Genomic DNA, 20626 nt, shown 5'->3' on the forward strand with positions numbered 1-20626 from the left:
TAAAAGTGCCCTCTTCAAATATAGGTCTTCAATGAATCTTTCCAATGTTATCGAGCTAAACGTTCCATACTTTAGGGTACGTTTTATTGAGCGTATTCCGGAAAAAGAATCTTTTGTACCGTGATTTTTCGACAACATAAACCCGAGCAGATTTATAGCCAAAAACGAATGGTTTCTATAGTTTATTCCATTTATTCTAATTCCGAAATTATGTCAAGCGGACACGCCCTTAGGGGCGCCAGCGCCAACCTGTCCTCCAATGTGTAATATGACACATTATATAGTTTTATATAATCAATGTAGTCACGGCTTTTACTGGTCTGTTAGACTTATCAAAAGAAATAACAACTTATGTGAAATGGTTCAAAAAGTAGACTTAAAAACTAAAAAATGACAAAGGCAAAAAGAACTAAAAAGTTCTTTTGGGATATTTTATTATACAAGGCATTTTTGTTATTCACAAAACAGTATTTTCACACTCAAATTTAAATTCATAGAGCGCGGAAATTTAAAACCTAAAGCTGTTATCCTTTTTTTTCTTGGAATCACTTCCTTTTTTTCCTGGAATCACTAGCATGCAGTAAATACAACACAAAGAAGCATCAATTGTTCCAATCACCTGCAACAGCAAGGAGCGTGTGCATCACATGATTATTAAATCAACGAAACAAATGACTGGCTTAGCATTTTTATTTTGCCAACAAATCAATGCTGCAGGCGTTTTTAACTTTCGCTGCAACTAACACCTCTGTCAACACTTCCACGAACTGTTAGGTGAGCCATCAGTTGTTATCCTAGACTAATAATTTCCATCTCTTCCACAATTTGTTTAAGTTTATAGTTTTTGCTCTTATTTAGAAAACAAAAGAAAGAGACTCTGCTTTAAAGCACTTCTGTATTATTTTCTCTTGGTATCGTCAGGGCTCAATTTAAACTAGCTCTGCTAAATTGGATGCCCCTGGATAAATATTGAATTAAAAAAAAAAAAAATCCCTTAACTTAGAAAACCTTCAAAGAAAAACCAGTAGTATTTTCAACTCTGCTGTTTTTATCTGTTTAGGAATTTAAAACGCCGCAAAAACCACTTTTCCATGTCGTAATAGGTTACGAGCATCAGCATGCATAATAAAATCAATAATGTAAAGAGCACGTAAAATCGAAAGCGGAAAAGATAAACGAGTTCTCAAAGAAAACACTGTCTTGTTCACCGACGAAAACATACGTGAAGGAATTGCGGGGTGAAATCAAGCTCCAATTAATAGGTATTTTGTTTGAGCAAAGGTGCCCCGATTTGAACTTCTATCCGATGGGAAAAGTCGCAGAAACGGGCAACACGAAATTCTGCACATATAGGCGACTTGAATTTACCGAAAGACATTTGGAAAGTTGTAGTAATGAACCGGCCGCGATGAAACAAGTTATGGCTCCTGAAGTTCGTGAACATTCAATCCACATTCACGAAAAGAACGGGCCCAGCTCTTCATTTATGACGGCAGAGTGACTTTTCCGCCGGCGAAGAGCATTTAATATTAAGATACAGATAACTGATTCAGCGACTTGAAAAGGACTCAGTAGCCATTGCAAAATCAACCCAGTGCAGTGCCTGAGTAATGTTAACCAAAGACAACTTTGGCTCAAGTATTTTTAAATAGTTGTTTTATACCATTAGACTTGTTCACTTGTCATATATCACCTAGAATTGAAAGTAAAAATGAAATTGAAATTAAAAGGAATTTTACCACTCGAAATTAACTGAATTCATAGAAAGCTTAGGCTGCCGATTACTTTTTCTTGGAATCGCTTATATTAGATTAAATAAATACATTTTCTAGGAAAAGGTAAATTGTACCAAGCATTAATTATTGCTGTTTTCAGCTGACGTCAATAAGGCCACCCGAAACAGCGACGGAAATTCGAGCCTAGAACTGGACACGCAGGTGGAAAAAAAAAAGCATTTCCCATTGCTTTGAACTGAGTAGGATCTCTTTTTATTTCAAATTCTGATAACAATTTTTTTTGTCTCCCGCAGGGCCTTCTTGTCACGTGGTTGAAAACCACCAATGTACTCTAGTGCCTGTCAATTATATGACTATCGTCCAACGGCTGGTTAGTTAGGAGATAGTGTGCTTGCCAACAACGATTGTCATTAATTTGCTTTCATAGGCAATTCAGCATTGTTACCAACTCTTCGAACTCTTGGGTGAGCTAAAAACTTATTCTCTGTTGCTGTAGATTAAACAAGTAGTAATTTCCAGGTTGAGCCGATCGAAAAGATTTCTTGCTCCCGCTTTGCGGTAAGTTTCTAGTATTTTGTTTTCTGATCAAAGTCAACCGCCTTCATTTTCGTATCACTTAACTTTTTTATATACCATAAACGCGAAGCAGAAGTATCTTGAACGCTGCTTCAGAGATGTTTTAGTCTGGCAAGGGATTTTAATCTTCTTTTTCTTTCACCAGTCAGTAGAGATAAATAGCATTAACCATCGCAGCAAGAAAAATATGTAGGAGTTCAAAACTCAGAGTAATCTCTTATTCAGCAACGAAAATCTGTGAGGCGAAAGGATTAAGATTTCATTCTTGACAGCACAATGGTTCCTCGAAGGAATTTATTTTAATTAGATGTTTGGCTTAACCGAAAGTTAATGTTTCAAATTAAAACTAACCAACGTAGCTACTTTAACGAACATTAATTTTGTTTTTGCTGTCGAAAATGGTCAATAAGAACTTGCCACTTGGAGCCTGCTTACAAACCTCAACGGGAGTTGCCACATCCGAAATTTTTCAATATTATCAGAACTAGTTGACCAAGCAATCCAACCAGAACTTCGACTGAGGCTATACTTATGGTCCTGTAGGCAAGTTAATTTCATAAAATAATTATTGTACGTTTGTTGTTAAGAAACACAAGTCATCTTATACTTTTCCGTGTAATGAGAAGAAATGATAGAAACAAAAACTAAATGTCATGATAGAGTGATTTCTAAAGCAATACCATATCCAGGTAAAAAATTGTGCGGTTTTTAAAAATATAGACAAGAAAAGAAAAACTTCATAGAAAGCTGAACTTGAAATGTGAATAAAAGCTGTTTTCCCCATATTTTCTTTCGATCGCTTGTATACTATGAATTAATTTACCAGACAAAACATCAATTGTCCCAACCATGCACCTTCTAGTACAAAATGCGTGTCGATCACACGATTTATTTATCGACCATTGACGCTGATGTCTTCTCTGGTAGAAAATAAAAGTGTGTTTGCCAACAACCAAACAGCCTTTGTTTCCTTTGGTCGGAGGTTCACTCAATCCTCTGCAAAACATTCATGAACTCTTCCATGAGCTATTTGTGTAAATCGCTTTCTTGAGATAGGTATATGTAGGTTTCTTTTTAATCTCCCAGTCAGTTAACTTTCTAGATCGTCAAATCGAGAGCAGCTGTATGTTTATCACTTCAGTCTGATTAGAGATCAAACCAGTTTTCTTTAACGTAATGTGTTAGTAACCTCACTGTTGATGAATACTGAATCAGATCGTTGCTCATCAATAGCAGTTCATTATTCGAACGATCAGAAGAAGTAGCAAGTCGGTGAGCGGGTAAGCCTCTCACACTTTCTAATTCACTCTTTAAAAATCGGGAAAAATCGAGACCTTGGTGGGGTTTGAGATATTTGTCATCTACTTTAGTGTAGCCTGCGTTGCACGGCAGCTAACCCACGCATCGTCTAAGACCATTAGTATATTAGACTGTCTGCTCAGGCTAGCTATTTCAGAACGGTTAAGAAAAAACGACAAAAGACGAAAGGTTGCTTAAAGGTTGTTTTGCTATATCAAGATATTTTCGTGTTCAACAAAACAGTATTTTACCGGGGGAATTTGAATTCATAGAGCGTGAAAGTTTAAAATCAAGAGCTTTTATCCTCTCTCTTTTTTTTTCTTGGAATGACTTGCATAAAACAAGTTTTGCCAAGACAAAACATCAATTGTTTCAAGCACCTGCTGATGATATTTTGCCAACAATTCCACGTAACCGTTGTTTACTTTCGTTGCAGAGGAAACTCCTCTGAAAGGACTTCCACAAACTATAAGGTAAGTTATTAGTTGTTATCGTAGACTAATTATTTCCATCTATTCCACCGTTTGGTTCGATCTTATTGAGAAAGGAGAGCAAAAAGACTCCGCTTTAGCCCACTTCCATATCCACAATAAAATTTTCTCTTGGTATCGGTTCACTTAGAAGACACTCAAAGAAAAACCAGTGCTGTCTTCAACAATGTTTTAAAGATGTTTCAATCTGATTACGAATTTTAAAACTACACAAACAGCTTTCATTTCGCAATGGGTTACAAGCATCGGCATTGATAAAGAGCACATAATAGCGAAAGCAGAAACTGATATCAGTGAATGAGTGCTTCCACTTGTTCATCGACGAAAACATGAGGCGACGCCGGGATTAAGTAGTATACCGGCAATGAAGCACATTTTAGTTTGGCATCTTGAGTGATAAGAGCGCTGGCGAGTTAAATTTCTCCACTGGGAAAAGTCGCAGGCAACACCAGAATTCTGTACGTTTAATACAAGTGACTTGTAAATTTCGAAAGTGGATTAGTAATGACCCGGCTACGATCAAAAATAAATGCTTCCCGAAATGCGTGAACCTTTAATCCCCATTTAATTCAGAAAAGAACGGAATAAGTTTTTCATTCATGACGGCAAAGAAGAAATTACATTTAATTTCCTGATAACTGATTCAATGACTTGACTAGCATCGGAGCTATAGCAAAATCCTCCCCAATGCATGTTAACGAACTGGACCTTTTGTTCATACAAGTATTTTAGCTGTCTGATACGGTTAGACTTGTAGAGTTACTAAAAGGAGTTAAAACTAAAACTGAAATTAAAGTAAAATATATTTTCCACTCGGAAAGAAATTCATAGAAAACTTAGTATTATTTCATAATTTTTATTATTATAATTTTTTCTTGGAATCGCTTATATTACAAACTTAATTCATTTTCTAAGAAAAGAGGCAATATAATTATAATTTTACAATTGCCATGGCAACGTTCCGTAAGTCTCGGTGCCAAATGCGTCTAAGTTTTCAAATGTTATGAGAGAAGATGTCAGGGCATTAAAAGACGCTAAAGAAAAACCTAAACACACGAAAGCGTACATCAAGAAGAATTCTAACAGGTGTTCTGTCGAAACATTCAGAAACTTGGGAACCTAAGCCAAAGGTATGCTCTAAACTTTTCAAGCGAGCGAAGCGAGCTTCAACGAGGTAGCGCAGCGACCGAGCGAACGACGAAGTCGCGAGGTCGACCTTTAAATTGGTATAACCAACCAGCAAAAAAGTCTGTGGTCTGTTAGACTTATCATAAGAAGAAAAACGTAGGTGAAATGGTTAAAAACATTTTACTTAAAAGTAAAAAAAGACAAAGGCAAATAGAATAGAATTAAAAGCTTCTTTTGGGATATTTTATTGTGCATGCCATTTTCGTAATTCACAAAACAGCATTTTTACACTCAAATTTAAATTCATCGAGCGCAGAAATTTTAAACCTACAGCTGTTATCCCTTTTTGTCTTGGAATCACTTGCATACAATAAATTTTACAAAAGACAAAAGCATCAATTGTTGCAATCACCTGCAACAGCAAGGAGCGAGTGCATCACATGATTATTACATCAACGAATCCAATGTGTCACAGCCGACATTTCAATGTAATATTTAGAACGGAACTCAGTTTTATCAGAGTTGACATTTCAGCATTTCGAATATGCTGAATATGATGTCAAAACAATGTGTTTAAGATCGCAGAAACCGCGCAGATATCGGAGTGTTTATTCAGCCGTGTTACAATTTCTTTTACCGACATTCGTCAGCAGTAAGAAGTTTTGATCGCAATTAACCTTAGATGGGAAAACGAAAGCTGCTTAACCATTAAGTTTCTTGAAGTTTCCGTCTCTTATGAACTTAGTGTAAACACAACCTAGAATCAAGATTAATTAGTCATATTTCGCGCAATAATTAACAATTATTATTCATTCAAAATATTTCCCCAATTCTCATTGGCTAAAAGCACACGCATAATTCACCATAACTAGTTACTGATGACAAATTTAGAAGAATTTTGTGTTTAACAAGGAAATGACGCCAAAAATGCAGCCTTTTACAGGTTAATGCACCTTTAACCGAGAAGACCTGGGGACGAGATTGAGTTGTTTTCGTTGTAAAAACTAAAATGGCAGACACTTCACTCGTTTCAAGAGTAAGAACTACAGCTGGAACTAGGCAAAATAATGGCTAAAAACATAGCAAAAACAGCAAGAAAACAACTCGGAGGGCGACATCTGCTACTTGGAGAATATTTGCGGAGAAAACTATCGAAAATAAACTTAACATCGATGCAGGTAAGCATGTTTTAGCTATGTTTTTAAACTAGGAATTATTTTGAACGAATAATAAAACAATTATTGAATTCGGCTTTTGTATCATGTGAAGAATTATGGAGATCTCGGAGGGTGTTATCCGCCTCGGCCTACAGCCTCGACGGATAACACACTCCTCGATCTCCATACTTCTTCATAAGATACTCAGCCTCATTCATTAATTATTAAATATACTTTAAATCGAGGTGTATAGTGACTAAATATTTACAGAGGCGCGAAGCGGCGAGGTAAATATTCGTAAAGCCACTATTCACCAAGATTAAAAAGAATAATTGATTTAGTATATACACACGAAGTGATCTCAACAAAATCAGAGAGGAAACCATTAACAGTACGATTTGATTGACGGATCAAATCACGCGAAAGTTTAAAAATAGATCTTTGCAGAATTTTCAAACATGGCAATTCACAAGTTTATCACTTCGCAAACAACAGCGTAATGGCGTAGATGGAACCGTTAAACGTTTGAATTGTTTCGTTACCTCAGAAGAAAAGTAGGGCTTTGCTGTTTTTTGTTGACTCGCCAAGTTTATAGCCAAAAGGGTTTTTTGTGTCGTTTTTCGCATGAAGTGCTGACAAAATGGCTGCTCGGTTGCTCGAGGTAAGACGTCGTCTTCCCGTACCACTCTTTTTCCTATTTACTTGAAACGTAGAATTTTTGCAAACATTTGCTTTCAGATTTGTTTGTCATAAATAAACTTCGATTCTTTGGGCCAAATTTTCTTGTTAGGAAACGCCGAGTTCACGAAAGGTTTCTCCTACGTGAATAAACGGGAGTTGTAAACAATCCATCGAGCACAAAACTCAGCTATAGTAAATGAAAAAACGCCGTTTTGAATCCTTCCGGTCTTTTCTTGCCTTAAAAAAGTCAACCCAGGGTTTTGTCGACTTTCAAAAGATCTTTCTCTAAAGAAATGGGGAAAACACCGAGTTCACACATTATCCACTCGCTAGGAGGTGAATATTGTTGAATAGTCCGAGATAGCGAACCAATCAGATTGCTTAAATCACCAAGATCACTGAGTGTGTATATACTAATCTGGAGTAATTGAAGTGTTCTCAGCTGCTTTACCATCTTTTGAAAGAACTCCTTTTTAACCAGGAGGGTAGTGGTTGTTGTTGAGGGTATTGGTTGCTGTGAATGTAATTTTACATGAGACACTAGCCGAATATAATATTTGAACAGTATTTGCATATCCAGACCGCATATAAGCAAGCTTGTACACAGTACAATTTCAATTACCTCAGTCAGGGAATTACCCCTACCGATTACCTCTTCAAGTTACCTTAATGAATTACCTCCCTTTAAGACACATAGCAATGTTGAATTACTTGAGTTGTCTGCGAGTTACATGTAACTACATGAGAAGATTAAACATATTTGAAGAGTTCCATTTCTGTCGAAGATTATTTTTGCTTTGCTCTTGCCTAGTCCCTGTACGGCGTCTTTCCAAGCCCTCTCGGTCAATGCATTTCGGTGACGTATCCGAAACGAACGGCCAGGAGACGCCTAGACAATCTCGGAGTGCGCATGCGTGAGCATTTTTGAAAAGTTACCACGTTCAACTGAAATAATCTATAAATAACTTTGCGCGTGAATATCCTTCGCTTAAAGATCGAGACAATAATAACTAACCTGGTTTCTGTTATCAAAGAACAAAAATATTACTTTTAATCGGAAAGAATACTACTGTATAACGTGCAAGTAATTTCTCTTTTAGTTCATTTTCAAATGAACCATTAAAATGATATTTCTTTATTGATAAAAAGATTTGAAACAATAGTTGTTGGCATTCTACCAAATTTAGAGACCAAATTCAACAGCCTGTCCGATTAGTTTGATAAGCTTCTAAATCCAAAAATTAAATTACATGAAATATTTCGAAGTGAAATGATAACGAGAAATTTATAGGAGCAAGCGAAAATAGAGAAACGAAAGATAGCTTTTCATATCCAAGAATAAATATAAACTTATTTCTTTAGCTTACCTTCCGATTCTTGATCAAATAATTTTTTTGCGACGCTGTTTTGCTTAGCCTACAAAAAGTTTTTGAGATGAAATAAAGTTCAAATTAGTTTAATGACATAAATGAAAAAGAAAGGCCAAAGGACTTTTAATAACGAAAACGTTCATAGAAGAAAAATGCTCGGTTTATAAACTCTCTGTACTCTCCATGGCTGCTGGACATCTTTAGTTATTGACAGCTCGCCCGCTTCCAAAAGCTCGGCCCCAAGTGAGACAAAATGTCTCACTTCTCCGAGTTTGTCTAGGCCTCAAAAACTTTCCGGACCACGTGACCCGAAACGCATCGGCCGCGCATAATAATGAGGCCTAGGGACTAGGCAAGCTTTGCTCTACAGGCGAGTTACTAACGACCCTATTCCTCTGCATTGTTTGTAACGTTGGCCACGCATCCCAGCGAAGTGTTCTACCGAGCTTTAGTCCGGTCACAGTCCTTCAGTTATCCGAATCATCCAGGTCATTATCCGTCTATTTATTCAGCACAAAGCCCCCCTTTTTTTGAGAGTTAAAGACGAAGAACACCCTAAAAACCCAACGTCACAAATGAATAGCTTACTATTTATATTTTTGCCAACATATCCACGCTGCAGGCGTTTTTAACTTTCGTGCAGCTAACACCTCAGCAAAGACTTCCACCAAATGTTGGGTGAGCCGTCAGTTGTTATCTTAGACCAACAATCTCCATCTCTTCCACAATTTTTTTAAAGTTTATAGATTTTGGTCCTATTTAGAAAACAAAGAAAAGAGACACTGCTTTAAAGCACTTCTGTATTATTTTCTATTGGTATCAGTTAAATTAGAAAACCTTCAAAGGAAAGCTAGTAGTATCTTCAACTCTGCTGTTTTCAAGTATCTGTTTAGGAATTTTAAAACCGGCTACAAAGCACTTTTCCATGTCGTAATAGGTTACTAGTATCAGTAGGGATAATAAAAAGAGCACAAAAAATCGGAAGACAAAAATATGAACAAGTTCTCAAATAAATCACATGTTCATCGACAAAACGTTTAGTTACGTAACGAAATTGAGGAGTATACAATAAGGGCGCTCCAAGTTGAACTTCTCTCCGATGGGAAAACTCGCAGAAACAAGCGACTTAAAATTTTGCACATCTAAATAGTTGACTTGACTTTACAGAAAGACATTTGGAAAGTTGTGGTAATGAACCGGCCGCTATGAAACAAGTTATGGCTTCTCGAAGTCCGAAAACCCTTAATACCAATTCACGAACTTAAAAAAGGAATGGGCCCAGCTTTACATTTTTTCATTTATAACGAAAAAGTGACTCTTCGGAGAAGAATATTTAATATTAAGATACAGATAACTGATTCAGTGACTTGAAAAGGACCCAGTAGCCATTAATTGCAAATCCACCTAGTGCATTGTCTGGGAGCTACACTTTAAATAGCTGTCCCATACTATTAGACTTGTACATTTATTGAACATCAAAGTAGAATTAAAAGTAAAAATAAAAGTGAGACTATAAGTTTGTTTTTACTGCTTTCATTTGAAATTATTGTCGAAGACAAAAACCGACAAGAGAATCACTTTGTTAACTTTGCTATGCTTTCTTGCCTCTGAAAAATCGTACGGCAAAAATCGACGCAGACGGGGTGTATTACCAGATACCTTCCCTGACGGTACATATTCCTTTTTGCGACCCAAAACAGCAGATTGTAACGTCAAATAGCGCATATCATTGCAGTGAATAATATATAGAGAATACTTCATGGAAAGTGCTGGCGTACGGTATTTACGCACGAGTTGTTGACGTATCAGAAATCGAACGAGTGAGCGCAGCGAACGAGTAAGATTTCTGATACGAGTGCGTAAATACCGTACAAAGCACTTTCCATGTGATATTGTGTTTATTATATACATACTGAGACATTCATCATTTTGGCGGCCTTTTTATTTTAAATCTTTCAAAGATGCTAAAATTTGCCGCTACACACTTAACGCAAAATGACAACGAAAACGAAGTATCAGCTTTTTAGTAAAAACGTTTGTTAAAAACATAAATGACGGTGAGGATATGAGGTAATCCAAGAACTATAAGTAATCTTAACTGTTTGTTCTCGATGCATAATTGAAAATGAGTGAATTTAAGTAAAATGGCCGGTTTCAATATAAGAGTCCGGGCCACAACCAGATCTGGATATGTAATTTCCTGCAATGTGATTGGTCCAGACCGCAACCAAAACATTGATTTGACCGCGGAAGGACTAAGTTCGACAGAAATGTCGCAGCAAAGAGCGCTATGGCCCCGATGTTCCTTGAAGAAAAGTAACAGCATTTAAAACCAAACCGATTAATTGAGATGATTTTATGCGTCTTAGCCGTTCGATTTACAAATATCAAGATGATGATGATCGAGGAAGGTTTCTGTAAAACGCCTGGACTTCTGATATCAAGAGACGCGAAGCAACTCGACGACACCGATCGAAAGGGAAGGGTAGGGAATTTGAATACTTGAAATACTGATACAGTATAAAGAAGTCGTGTTTGGAGCTTCGCTTCGGCCTAGAGTAGTGTGTTCTATGCTTCTTCGGGAGCAATACCATACGCGCTAAAATCTAATTGCGATCGAAGGAGTGCTGGATATTAATTTTCAATATTTCAATCGTCAAACATCTTGGATTAATATGCGAAGGTAAAAAATAAATAAAATTTCTGTAAATTGCACTCACGAAGGGTCGTAAACAGTCATTAATCAATGTCTGTCTTTTCGTGTTGTAAAACCCCATTGCGGATGAAAATATTAAAATACCATACACCAGTTCAGAGGTGGACTTTATCGTGTTCTAATAGCAATAAAGTGGGATGGTAGGCCTATACGACTTTTACCTCATGCCAAAATGCTGCTCGTTCCAATTAAGTTTTTTTCCTCTGCTGGGTAAATTATGATCTGGAAGGTTGCACATTTTCACTGAACAATTGTGATTTTAGCCGCTTGTTTCACACTGAGAGGTCATGGCACACATATCGATTTACTGTGGTTTTTGTATCTGGTCTGAAGGATTTTGCCTCTAATGCAAGAGCATTTTCTGTGACCTCAGTTTTTGAAACGTAAAGCATTTTATTACGGCTGAATAAGGGTTCTAATTTTCTCCAAAGTACCCTCTGGATCTGAATAAGTAAGCGATTTTTGTTAGTCCGTGAATGTAAATAAAAATGTTGTCTTTTTTTTTGCAATGTTGTATCACGCTGGGCCCAGCTCATGAGTTTTCTTTGCAGGATGTTAAATTATCATAGATAGTGATTTACAGATACAAAATTATAAGAATTAAGTGCAGCTTCAACTGAAGCTGCATCAACTACGGACAAATGCATTGTGACTCAGTAGACTCCAGCTTGGTGTTTTTCTATAAATGCGAGTCTTCTGACTGGAGCGCGTATTCCCTTCCTTGATAATAGCTTTTGAATAAGCTTAACAGTGTTTGAACTGTTTTGCTATTGCCACTTTGTGATCAGGCAAGACCATGGTTACGATTCTCCAAGAACAAACCGGTGGCATCTTTTTGCCACAAAAACAAGGTGATTTTGCTTTTCCATCAGACTGCGAGATAACATAAAATAAACATGGCGTTACAATGAAAACCAGCACGTCAACGGCGCAACTGACTGTTGCATCTTCCAAAGCAAAGCACTATTTGAATTCGCTATGCACTACACCAAAAAGACCACCATCAACAAGCAAATTTTATGTAAATTTCAAAAAAAAATTTTCCAAGGATCTGAAAATTGAAGCTCACTTTCTATTTTTAGATGTTTTGCGCCTTGTCCGGCATTTCTTTGAATTTCTTTGACCTGTAAAAACTCTCGTGTTCGGTCGTTTTACCTTCCAAGAACGCACAACTGTTCATCGGACGGCATTTTTTCTTCACACCCCTGATTTCTCATTGTCTAAAGTCACAGCTCTCAAAGTAGTATGGGGAAAAGACACTTCTAGGCGCAGCAAAGAGCCTAGAACTGACCTTCCCTCGTGTTTCTCGGTGTGGGCGCCATTTTGCAAATGTGAGTGACGTCATCGTATATCCAGAACTGGTTGTGACCCGGACTGCTTAAATGAAAGGCAAAGTAGCTCCGACAAAAAGCACAACAAAAGATACGTCTCGTTCTGTTTATCCCTTTGTTGTTTCGCCGGCTCTCTACCGTTTTCTTTATCAACAGTGAAACAAACGAAACTATTCCACTCCATTTCCGAAATGTTTTTCACTTTTTAAAAACTCTTTGAGTAAAACTTTTCTCTTTGAATGTGTGCGAAGCGGCACTGCAAGCTGCAATAAAAGGCGGGAATTTTGGCGCCAAACTCACACACCTCTGTGGCTCCTGATTGGACGTATCATTTTTCTCACACGTGAAAAAACATCGTTCGCGATTCTGATTGGACGTATCATTTTTTTCACGTGTGAAAACCATCGTTCGCTCCTCTGATTGGCTAGAACTAATTTGCGTACGAAAATTTCCGACATAGCTTTTTGGTGAGTATTTCTCAGTATGTATAGAATAAAAAATAATTACGTGTACTCAGGGGAATGTCTCTCGTTTAGTAGGGACTAAAAGCCATAGTTATTAAAGGAGACTGGTTATGAAAGGCGGTAAACATCAATTATAAAAACAACGGTGCTGCAATTTATGTTGGAAGCTCCTTGACGATGCACAATCCTTTGTTTTTCTGTAATGGCGTAAAGGGGGCATTCGGGAATCTTCATTACCGTGAGACATGCTCTTCTCAAAGGTGTTATACCTTGCACAATTTAGTAGAAGTGCAAGATTAGATTAGTTATCCGATAGCAAACGAGAGTTTTATCTCTATATTATTTTAGATTGATATTTGTAGCCTTCAGATTTTAAAGTAATGTTGATAACTGGAAATATTTAATAACAGAAAATAGAACTATAATTTACATGTAAAAGGTAACTTGAAGATATGAATTTTATAATCTCCCATTAAAAGTAATATTTACCACTCAAAAATGAATTCGAAGAAAGCAAAAGTTTCAAAGTCAAAAGCTGTTTTCTATCCAGTTCTTGGAATCGCAGGAAAAAATTATAATAAATGATTTTACCAAGAAACATCAATTTTTGTCCCAAGCACCAATAATAAGTTAGTATGTCTCCGAGATTACATGATTCCCGACCAATGGTTCTAGGTACGGGCTAGTACTTCCCAAAATCCTCGAATATCGTAAACGTTATTCAACCTTATTTATCGGCAGCTGCCACAAGTTCCTCAACAATTTCATTTCCACGAAGTAGATAAGAGAGAAGTTCCTCTATAGCACACTCCCGTAACATTTATTCACTAGTTATAGTTGTCAGAGTTGTCACTAAATCTGCCCCCGACCTTTTAAAACCAGAATGAAGACTCCTTGTGGTTGTCCATGTATTTGCCATGAACCTTTGAAATGCAGTTTTCGTATTAGAGTTTCTGAGTGTAATTCTTTTGTTCTCTTTTGTGTTTTCTCAATTATTACACTTTGTTTCCCGGGTTAATGAAAATCCTCATACATGACATGCTTAGGATGGACAATTGTTTTTTATACATCTCATAATGAGTTCAACTAACACTGCAAATGTTATGGAACGCGTGTTAAACAGCAAAACCATCTTTAATTATCTATTTGTAACTAAATTTCCTATAACTAATGTGTCGAACGGATGCTTTGGCTTCGAGTGTGACATTCTTGAACGCAACGTCGAAGGCAACTGATATAAATGATTTCGCAATAAACTAACCGTACAAAAACATGGACCACTGTTTCAAGTTTCTCACCTTTGAGATATTTCCCAGTTCATTTTTTCTGGCATGTCCTTGTATCAAATAAAATAATCGGGATTTCGCAATAAACTAACCCTAAAAACACATGGACCACTGTTTATTAAACCCTGAATACCTTAATATAGAACAAAACCCGGTTATTTCACGTTAGCACCTTTCTTGTCTTTGACTGGGTTTTGAGAAATTTGAGCTATTCCTGATGTGGTTTGAATCGAGTTTGTCGATCCACGTTGACAAAACCAGTGCAAAGTTCTGTCGATCCACGTTGCTGATTTGTGTCTGACAAATCAAGTTCTTTAATACCAAACAATTGCAGTACTGCTGAATAACTTTTTAACTCTATAGAAATATCGCAATAACCGCGAAACTCGGTTTGGTAACGGCACTCAAGTTAAGCCCTGTCGGTCGGGGTTACGAAATGGACGAGTGACCAACCGCGAATATCGTGCTAAAGGCCCATACGTTGTTCTTTCTTTTCTTCTTCTTCTTTTTTGCGTATTATGTAGTGTTATTGTTAACAGTGTATTGAAAAGCAGATTTAGCATTATTTCGCCGCCCGCATTTAGAAAAAGACAAAAACAAAGAACAAATATGGCCCGGTGCAGTTCGCCTGAAAATTATTATTATTCGGGCCGTAATACGGAGCTGAAACTTTGCAGACTTTGATCTATATATCTGCGGGGAAACCGGCAAACTAAGAAATCTGGGTTTTCGACAGTGTAAAACGATCATAATTCCTTTGATTCCAATCTCCTGTTCCTCTGTCTGTTGTTGTCGGCGTTGCCTTCGCTGTGCTCCCGTCGATGTTCCTTCTACTCCGCGGTTTCTTGTTGACGTCTTCTCCTTCGTTGTTCACGCTGAATTTGAAGTCGGCGTTCTCGCTCTAGAGGAGTTTCGGTGGAAAATCTTCCTGGGCGAGGATTTGGAGCCACTTGTTGTGCTTGTGTGCGACACAATTCGGCGAATGCGACTCGTTGACAAACCCAGTTTGCGCGGTTGCTGAGCCAGGCGCACATGCTGAAAATTAACCGGGACCACCGTGCGCGCCTAGTTTCATCAAATCGGGAAAGTTTCGCATACTAACAGTAAGACGATACGATACTTCTTCTTTACGCGGGGGACATTAGGGTGCCTTTTCGGGTTCCGGTCTCTGGGCCGGAACCCTCCGGGAGCAATAACCGAATGGCAAATATCACTTCTACAGCGAAAACCAAGCATCCTTGTTGCTTACGCTCGCTAATGTCGCGACGCGGTCTACGCCATATCTGGCAATCTGGAGACCTCTTGTCAGGTGTTTGGTGAGATGTAACACTACTTCTACGACGTTCTCAAATTTTATTATATGGTCCAGTTTTAGCAATTTAAAGTTCTCAGAACGCTGCAGAACAGAAAAGGAAGATTTGGCAAATTGAGCATTACTTTAACTTTCAAATGCATTTCACTAAAACGGGTGCAGATTGCGTGTTTAATACTGGTGCTTTTCTGCTGCCCAAACCTCTGTCTCTTTCTTGGCAATTTTAAGTCTTATGAGCGAGTGCATGCAAGAATCAAACAAAATCGGAAAATAGCGGCAAAACTGTGAAAACTCAAAATCGCTCAAACTTTGGCTAACAGTAGTCCATATACTTAGTTATTCATCTTAATGTTATTCATTTGACAAGTAAATTTTTGTTTTGCCAGAAAATGACCAATATAAATTTCGGTGCTGGTCACGAGAAATTTCAACTTGAAAATTAGCGTTTTTAAGCAACCTGCTCGCCTTTACCATAAAGCCAGAGTACATCCACTTATTATCAGCTTATTTTTCATCTCTTTCGGATTTTGTTTTGTGATTCCCATGAAGTTTGACAAAATCATGACATCGAGATGGACCTGAAAGAAATGCCAATGTTACTCTATGGAAATGACGAGCGAAATATAAAAAATATATATTCACCATGCTACCTTTTAAGGTGAAATCTCAGCAGTAAAGTAAAGAATAAATGGGCCCTCTATTGATGTAACTTTTGCTCTGGGGAAATTAAACAGTTCTCTACAACAGAGCGCTCAAAACCACTAAAATTGATTTCAGGCCAATGAGAGATCGCGTGACAGCTCGTGACAGAGGTCACGAAGGTGATTTTTGGATATTTAGCCTAAACTCGATAAAAATAGATTGATGTTAATACTGTTCATAAAACAACAGCATTCTCTTTTAAAAATCTAAGTTTTTTGCATATTCTTTGAAGCTTCGTCCGTGCCATGTGCAAGCGAATTTACAATTCCCAACCACAGTGGTACATCAATTTCCATGAAGAATGAGGAAAAAAAAATTACGACTTCGTAAGGCGTCGGGCGAATCTCAGACCCCTCGGTATGCTTTACCTGTAGTTCCCTTTTCATTATTATCTATTTCTTTGTTGCGTGAACAGGAGGGCATTTTGTGTGCGCATGCGTGCGTCCGCTGAAAGACAATAGCGTGAGTGCAATCTCGTACCTCGAGTCTTCGTCCCTTACTACGCATGCTGGCCCGACCGCTGGTCAAGGGGAACGAAGATGCTGGGTAAGAGGGTGGCGTCTGATGGCGGGAAATCGAAAGTCCTTTACAGTGGCCAATTCGTTGGTGCTTTGAATACCGTACTTTCCTACCAAAAATGTTCTCCATGACAAAAATCAGTTGCAAATTTTTCAGCAATAGGTTTTCTTGACCTTTTGAGTGTTATTGTGTGTTTAATACTGGTGCTTTTTGCTGCCCAAACCTCTCTGTAAACCTGAAGAAGGCTGGTATGGCCAACCGAAATATTGTTATAAAAAACAATACACTTTGTTTTAAATCAGCTTTGCAGTAGTCTTTAGACTTCTCGTTCTTGGTTTTTATATTTTGGCTGATTTGATCTCTTTTCTAGAGATCCAATGTTTACAACTAGCAGGATCTTCGTCCACGTTCTTTGCAGTTAATTTAATCCTTTACTATTGCCCAAACCTCTGTCTCTTTCTTGGCCACGTATTAAATACTTGAGCTCTTTATTATCAAATTACAAACTTGATCAATACGTAAGGCAACGAACTGGGCAAATATTTTAGCAAAGGAACCCAGTTCCCTTTCCATAAATCGTACGTTAAACTCAGCACAATCATTTTTTAATTCCTAGGACGTTCGTCGTTAGCAATCAGTAGTGTACGGCAAAACGCTCTTGTGTGACAAACGTGACACGGCTATTACTTACCTGTTTTGTCGTAATCTTCACTTAACATTAATGTTTTCTGGTCTTTTACAAAAAAATCTGTCTAAAGGAAAGTGAATTTTGGCGAACAGTTATTTCAAACAAAATTATTGTCACGCTTGTCACACAAGGTTTACCGTCCTCTTCTCTCTCCCGTCCTGTCGGTAAGTTCACTAGTGTCATAATAGTACACAATATGACAGTTTACTGAGGTCATTCGTATCTTAATATGTCATTTTTTGCTGGGTGTCATCAGCTTAGCATGGTTCTGGGGTGTTTGAACCTTTATGACAAGGCTTTATTCTTCTTTAATTGCAGACTGAAGAAGCATGGAATCATTGATAGGAATCCTGCTTGACGTCTCCGGGTCCATGAGTTGTAGCATTGGAAAGGGTACTGATGAAGAAGGAGGGCCATGGGCTCGTTCCATCTTTGAAGTTATTGACAACCTCATCAAATACGATGTTTCTTCGAAAAACCATGTATTTGCAATAGGCTTTGGGGCTAGCTGTGGTGAGGAAGTATTTGATATCATAGGAACTCTGAAACAGATTCCAAATCAAGATAATGCTGTTCAAGCGCCTGCCACACCTGATCACATAAACGAGATTTTCTGTGAATTAGATGGGGCCGGCGCACGTTCAGTCCGCAAATGGGCGGCGGTAGAGGTCGTCAGCGAAGCATTAACGGATAATTTGGCTGAAGTGTTTCTAAACAAATTTAAATCTGACCAGCCTTTTCTTCAGGCGTTCGTTGAAAAGTGTTTGCCACCTGCTTGTCGTGACTGGCCTGAACACAACAGAGAGCTTGAGCACAGCAGAGAGCTTGAGCACAGCAGAGAGCCAGAGCCACGAAGGATCACCACTTCAGATGTATTATGGAAACTGACAGTAAGATCAGCGAATAGTGCGTATGCGACGGTGGCGACCACTTTTAGGACGGCTACAGTAGCAGACGTCAAAGAAGTAGTGGAAAAGGCCAAAGCCTATTTGCTCAAAAAAGTAGATGTTGATTCCATTTTCAATGTTCAAGATGCCTCAGCCGTTGTGCATGGATGCGTCGATGAAAAGAAGCTCACTAAAAAAAGGAGTCAAGAATTACTGCGCAGCGTCAAGCCCTACATTTACGGCTATACGCCTTTGTACCAGTCACTTGAGAAGGCAATAGAGCTTTTTGAAACAAAAGCCACTAAATTTCGTAATCACAAAAAGCTGCTGTTTATCCTGTCAGACGGATACCCTTCAGATGAAGACGTTTCTGATCCTGCAAGAAAAGATCGCGCTCTCTCAAAATTGACCACAGCAGGTGTGACAGTAGTGAGCTGCTTTATCACTGACTTCACACAGATTGAACCCAAACGGCTGTTCAGCAAGATGGAACGTGACTGGGATCGGGGAGCAAAGTTCCTGTTTTCACTGAGCTCAAAAGTCTTAACGCAATCGCTACCACGTACAATTTTCCTCAATCAGCAATGGCACATCGAAATCGACAACAACGAAACACACTTGTTCTTGCAGGTCAATCATCCAGACCACTTGCGAGACGCATGCAAGTTAGCTCGAGATTTCGTCTGTTGTAAAGATACTTTATCAGATGTGCTTTCAACCATAGATCTAGATATATTTCATATCAACCAAGATTTAAAGGGCTACGAGGCAAAAGAAGAGCAAATAGGGGCCACATGCTATGCGCATGCTTGTGCTACGGTACTTCATTTGTCCATGAAACGAATTCTTGGTCGCGAAGGGGGCCATCCATCTTTTCAGGATCTAAAATACGAAATTATGGGCCGTTTTGGAACTGACGGTGCCGATCCCCTTCAAGTTCTACAGAAGATGTGCCGGGATTACCGTTTGCAATGCAGAGAAGTTGACATCAACGATGCCTTAAAAGCAGTTTCTTCAAGCCAGCCAGTGGTGGCAAGTTTTTGGCTGACAAAAGATGAAATGAAAACCTTTCAAGAATTCTTTGACAATGAAACTAACCGAACAAGTATATTGACAAAGAATGAGATCGACATAGCAGCCCGGCCTGCAAATACCCCTACCGAGGGCCATTCAGTTGTGTTAACCAGTTTCGACAGCGAAAGTTTACGACTGCTGAATTCTTGGGGATGTCAATGGGCGGACATGGGATTTTTCAGAGTGCAGAATGAGGACGTCCTTGGATTGGAATTCATCGAAGTTTACTGGGAAGAAGACGATTTGAAAGAAGAAGAAAAGGCCTATTTCAAAAAACATGGATCCACCGTTGCCAGAAAACTAATGAAGTCGTATTCAAGCCTAAAGGATGCTCAATACACGTGCCCCGTGGCCGACTGCAGCAAGAGATCGCCAGTGGTGGAGTTTACCGGAACTTTGACACACGTAAAATGTCCCAAATGTGGCAATGAGTTTTCTACAAAGGATGCCCAGGAAGGCAACATTTTGGCTCTTAATATTTATCTTACTTCTTTAAGCAGATGAGTTTTCTTGCCGTTATGCAATTCTAACTAATTGAAGACTTCTTTTAAGTGGTATCTATGAAACGATTAATGACAAAGATACCCCATCACTGTTACAGTAATAATCCGAGAGTCAGTTTATCAACGTGAATCTTTCAATATATAAAATTGATAGAAATCAAATAGTTATATGTTCTGCGTGTCTTACCCCTACAGTCCTTCTAAGACCTACCGTTTTAGAAAAGCGAGTTGTGACCCATGTTCAGAATATTTGAATCGAGGTTAATTTTTGAAGAATAATCCCGAAGCCGCCCAAACACCTTTGAAGTGGCATAGAAGTGAGGGTTTTGTAGAAAGAGCAGCCAGGCTCATGCAGAGACAGAGACTTCAGTGGGGTAGCTAACAATTTCCCAAAGATACAGTCAGTTTTCTTTATCAGCCTTACCCGTCTCCTATTAAACCTTCTTCATACGGGTAACTTAATTGAATATCTACTTTTTATTGAATTTTGAGAAAATTTATGAGTAAGAAAACAAATAAATGCAGGGTACATGCAGAACGAATTGTTTTAGGACGGCTAGTTGCTTCTTTTCAGTGTAATATTCCTTAAAGAGTGTTTACCAGAAACTTTCCATGCTTGTATGTATCAGGGCAGTTTTTGTTAAATTAGCATATTTCAGATAATACGTATCTCGGCTGTGAAGCACTTGAAATTTAAATATGGAAA

At 38.3% G+C, this 20626-nt stretch overlaps 2 protein-coding genes across 2 annotated transcripts in view; both read left to right on the top strand.

Moving 5' to 3' along the window:
• Window positions 1-20626, top strand: part of LOC140933895 (4-hydroxybenzoate brominase (decarboxylating)-like) — a 179177-nt gene that overhangs the window by 28137 nt on the left and 130414 nt on the right. The gene's annotated exons all lie outside the window — the stretch shown is intronic.
• Window positions 17786-20004, top strand: LOC140936015 (uncharacterized). Its single transcript, XM_073385596.1, has 2 exons — window positions 17786-18243; window positions 18313-20004. The coding sequence occupies exons 1-2, from the start codon at window positions 17786-17788 to the stop codon at window positions 19919-19921; spliced, it is 2067 nt and encodes a 688-aa protein (XP_073241697.1). The 3' UTR covers window positions 19922-20004.

The sequence above is a fragment of the Porites lutea genome, chromosome 4, assembly GCF_958299795.1.
Source record: "Porites lutea chromosome 4, jaPorLute2.1, whole genome shotgun sequence".
Lineage (NCBI taxonomy): Eukaryota > Metazoa > Cnidaria > Anthozoa > Scleractinia > Poritidae > Porites > Porites lutea.

Coding starts and splice junctions, on each gene's coding strand:
- LOC140936015 (XM_073385596.1), top strand. CDS start 17,786: ATGGAATCATTGATAGGAATCCTGCTTGACGTCTCCGGGTCCATGAGT. Junction 18,244..18,312: donor CCACCTGCTTGTCGTGACTG/GCCTGAACACAA, acceptor AGAGCCACGAAG/GATCACCACTTCAGATGTAT.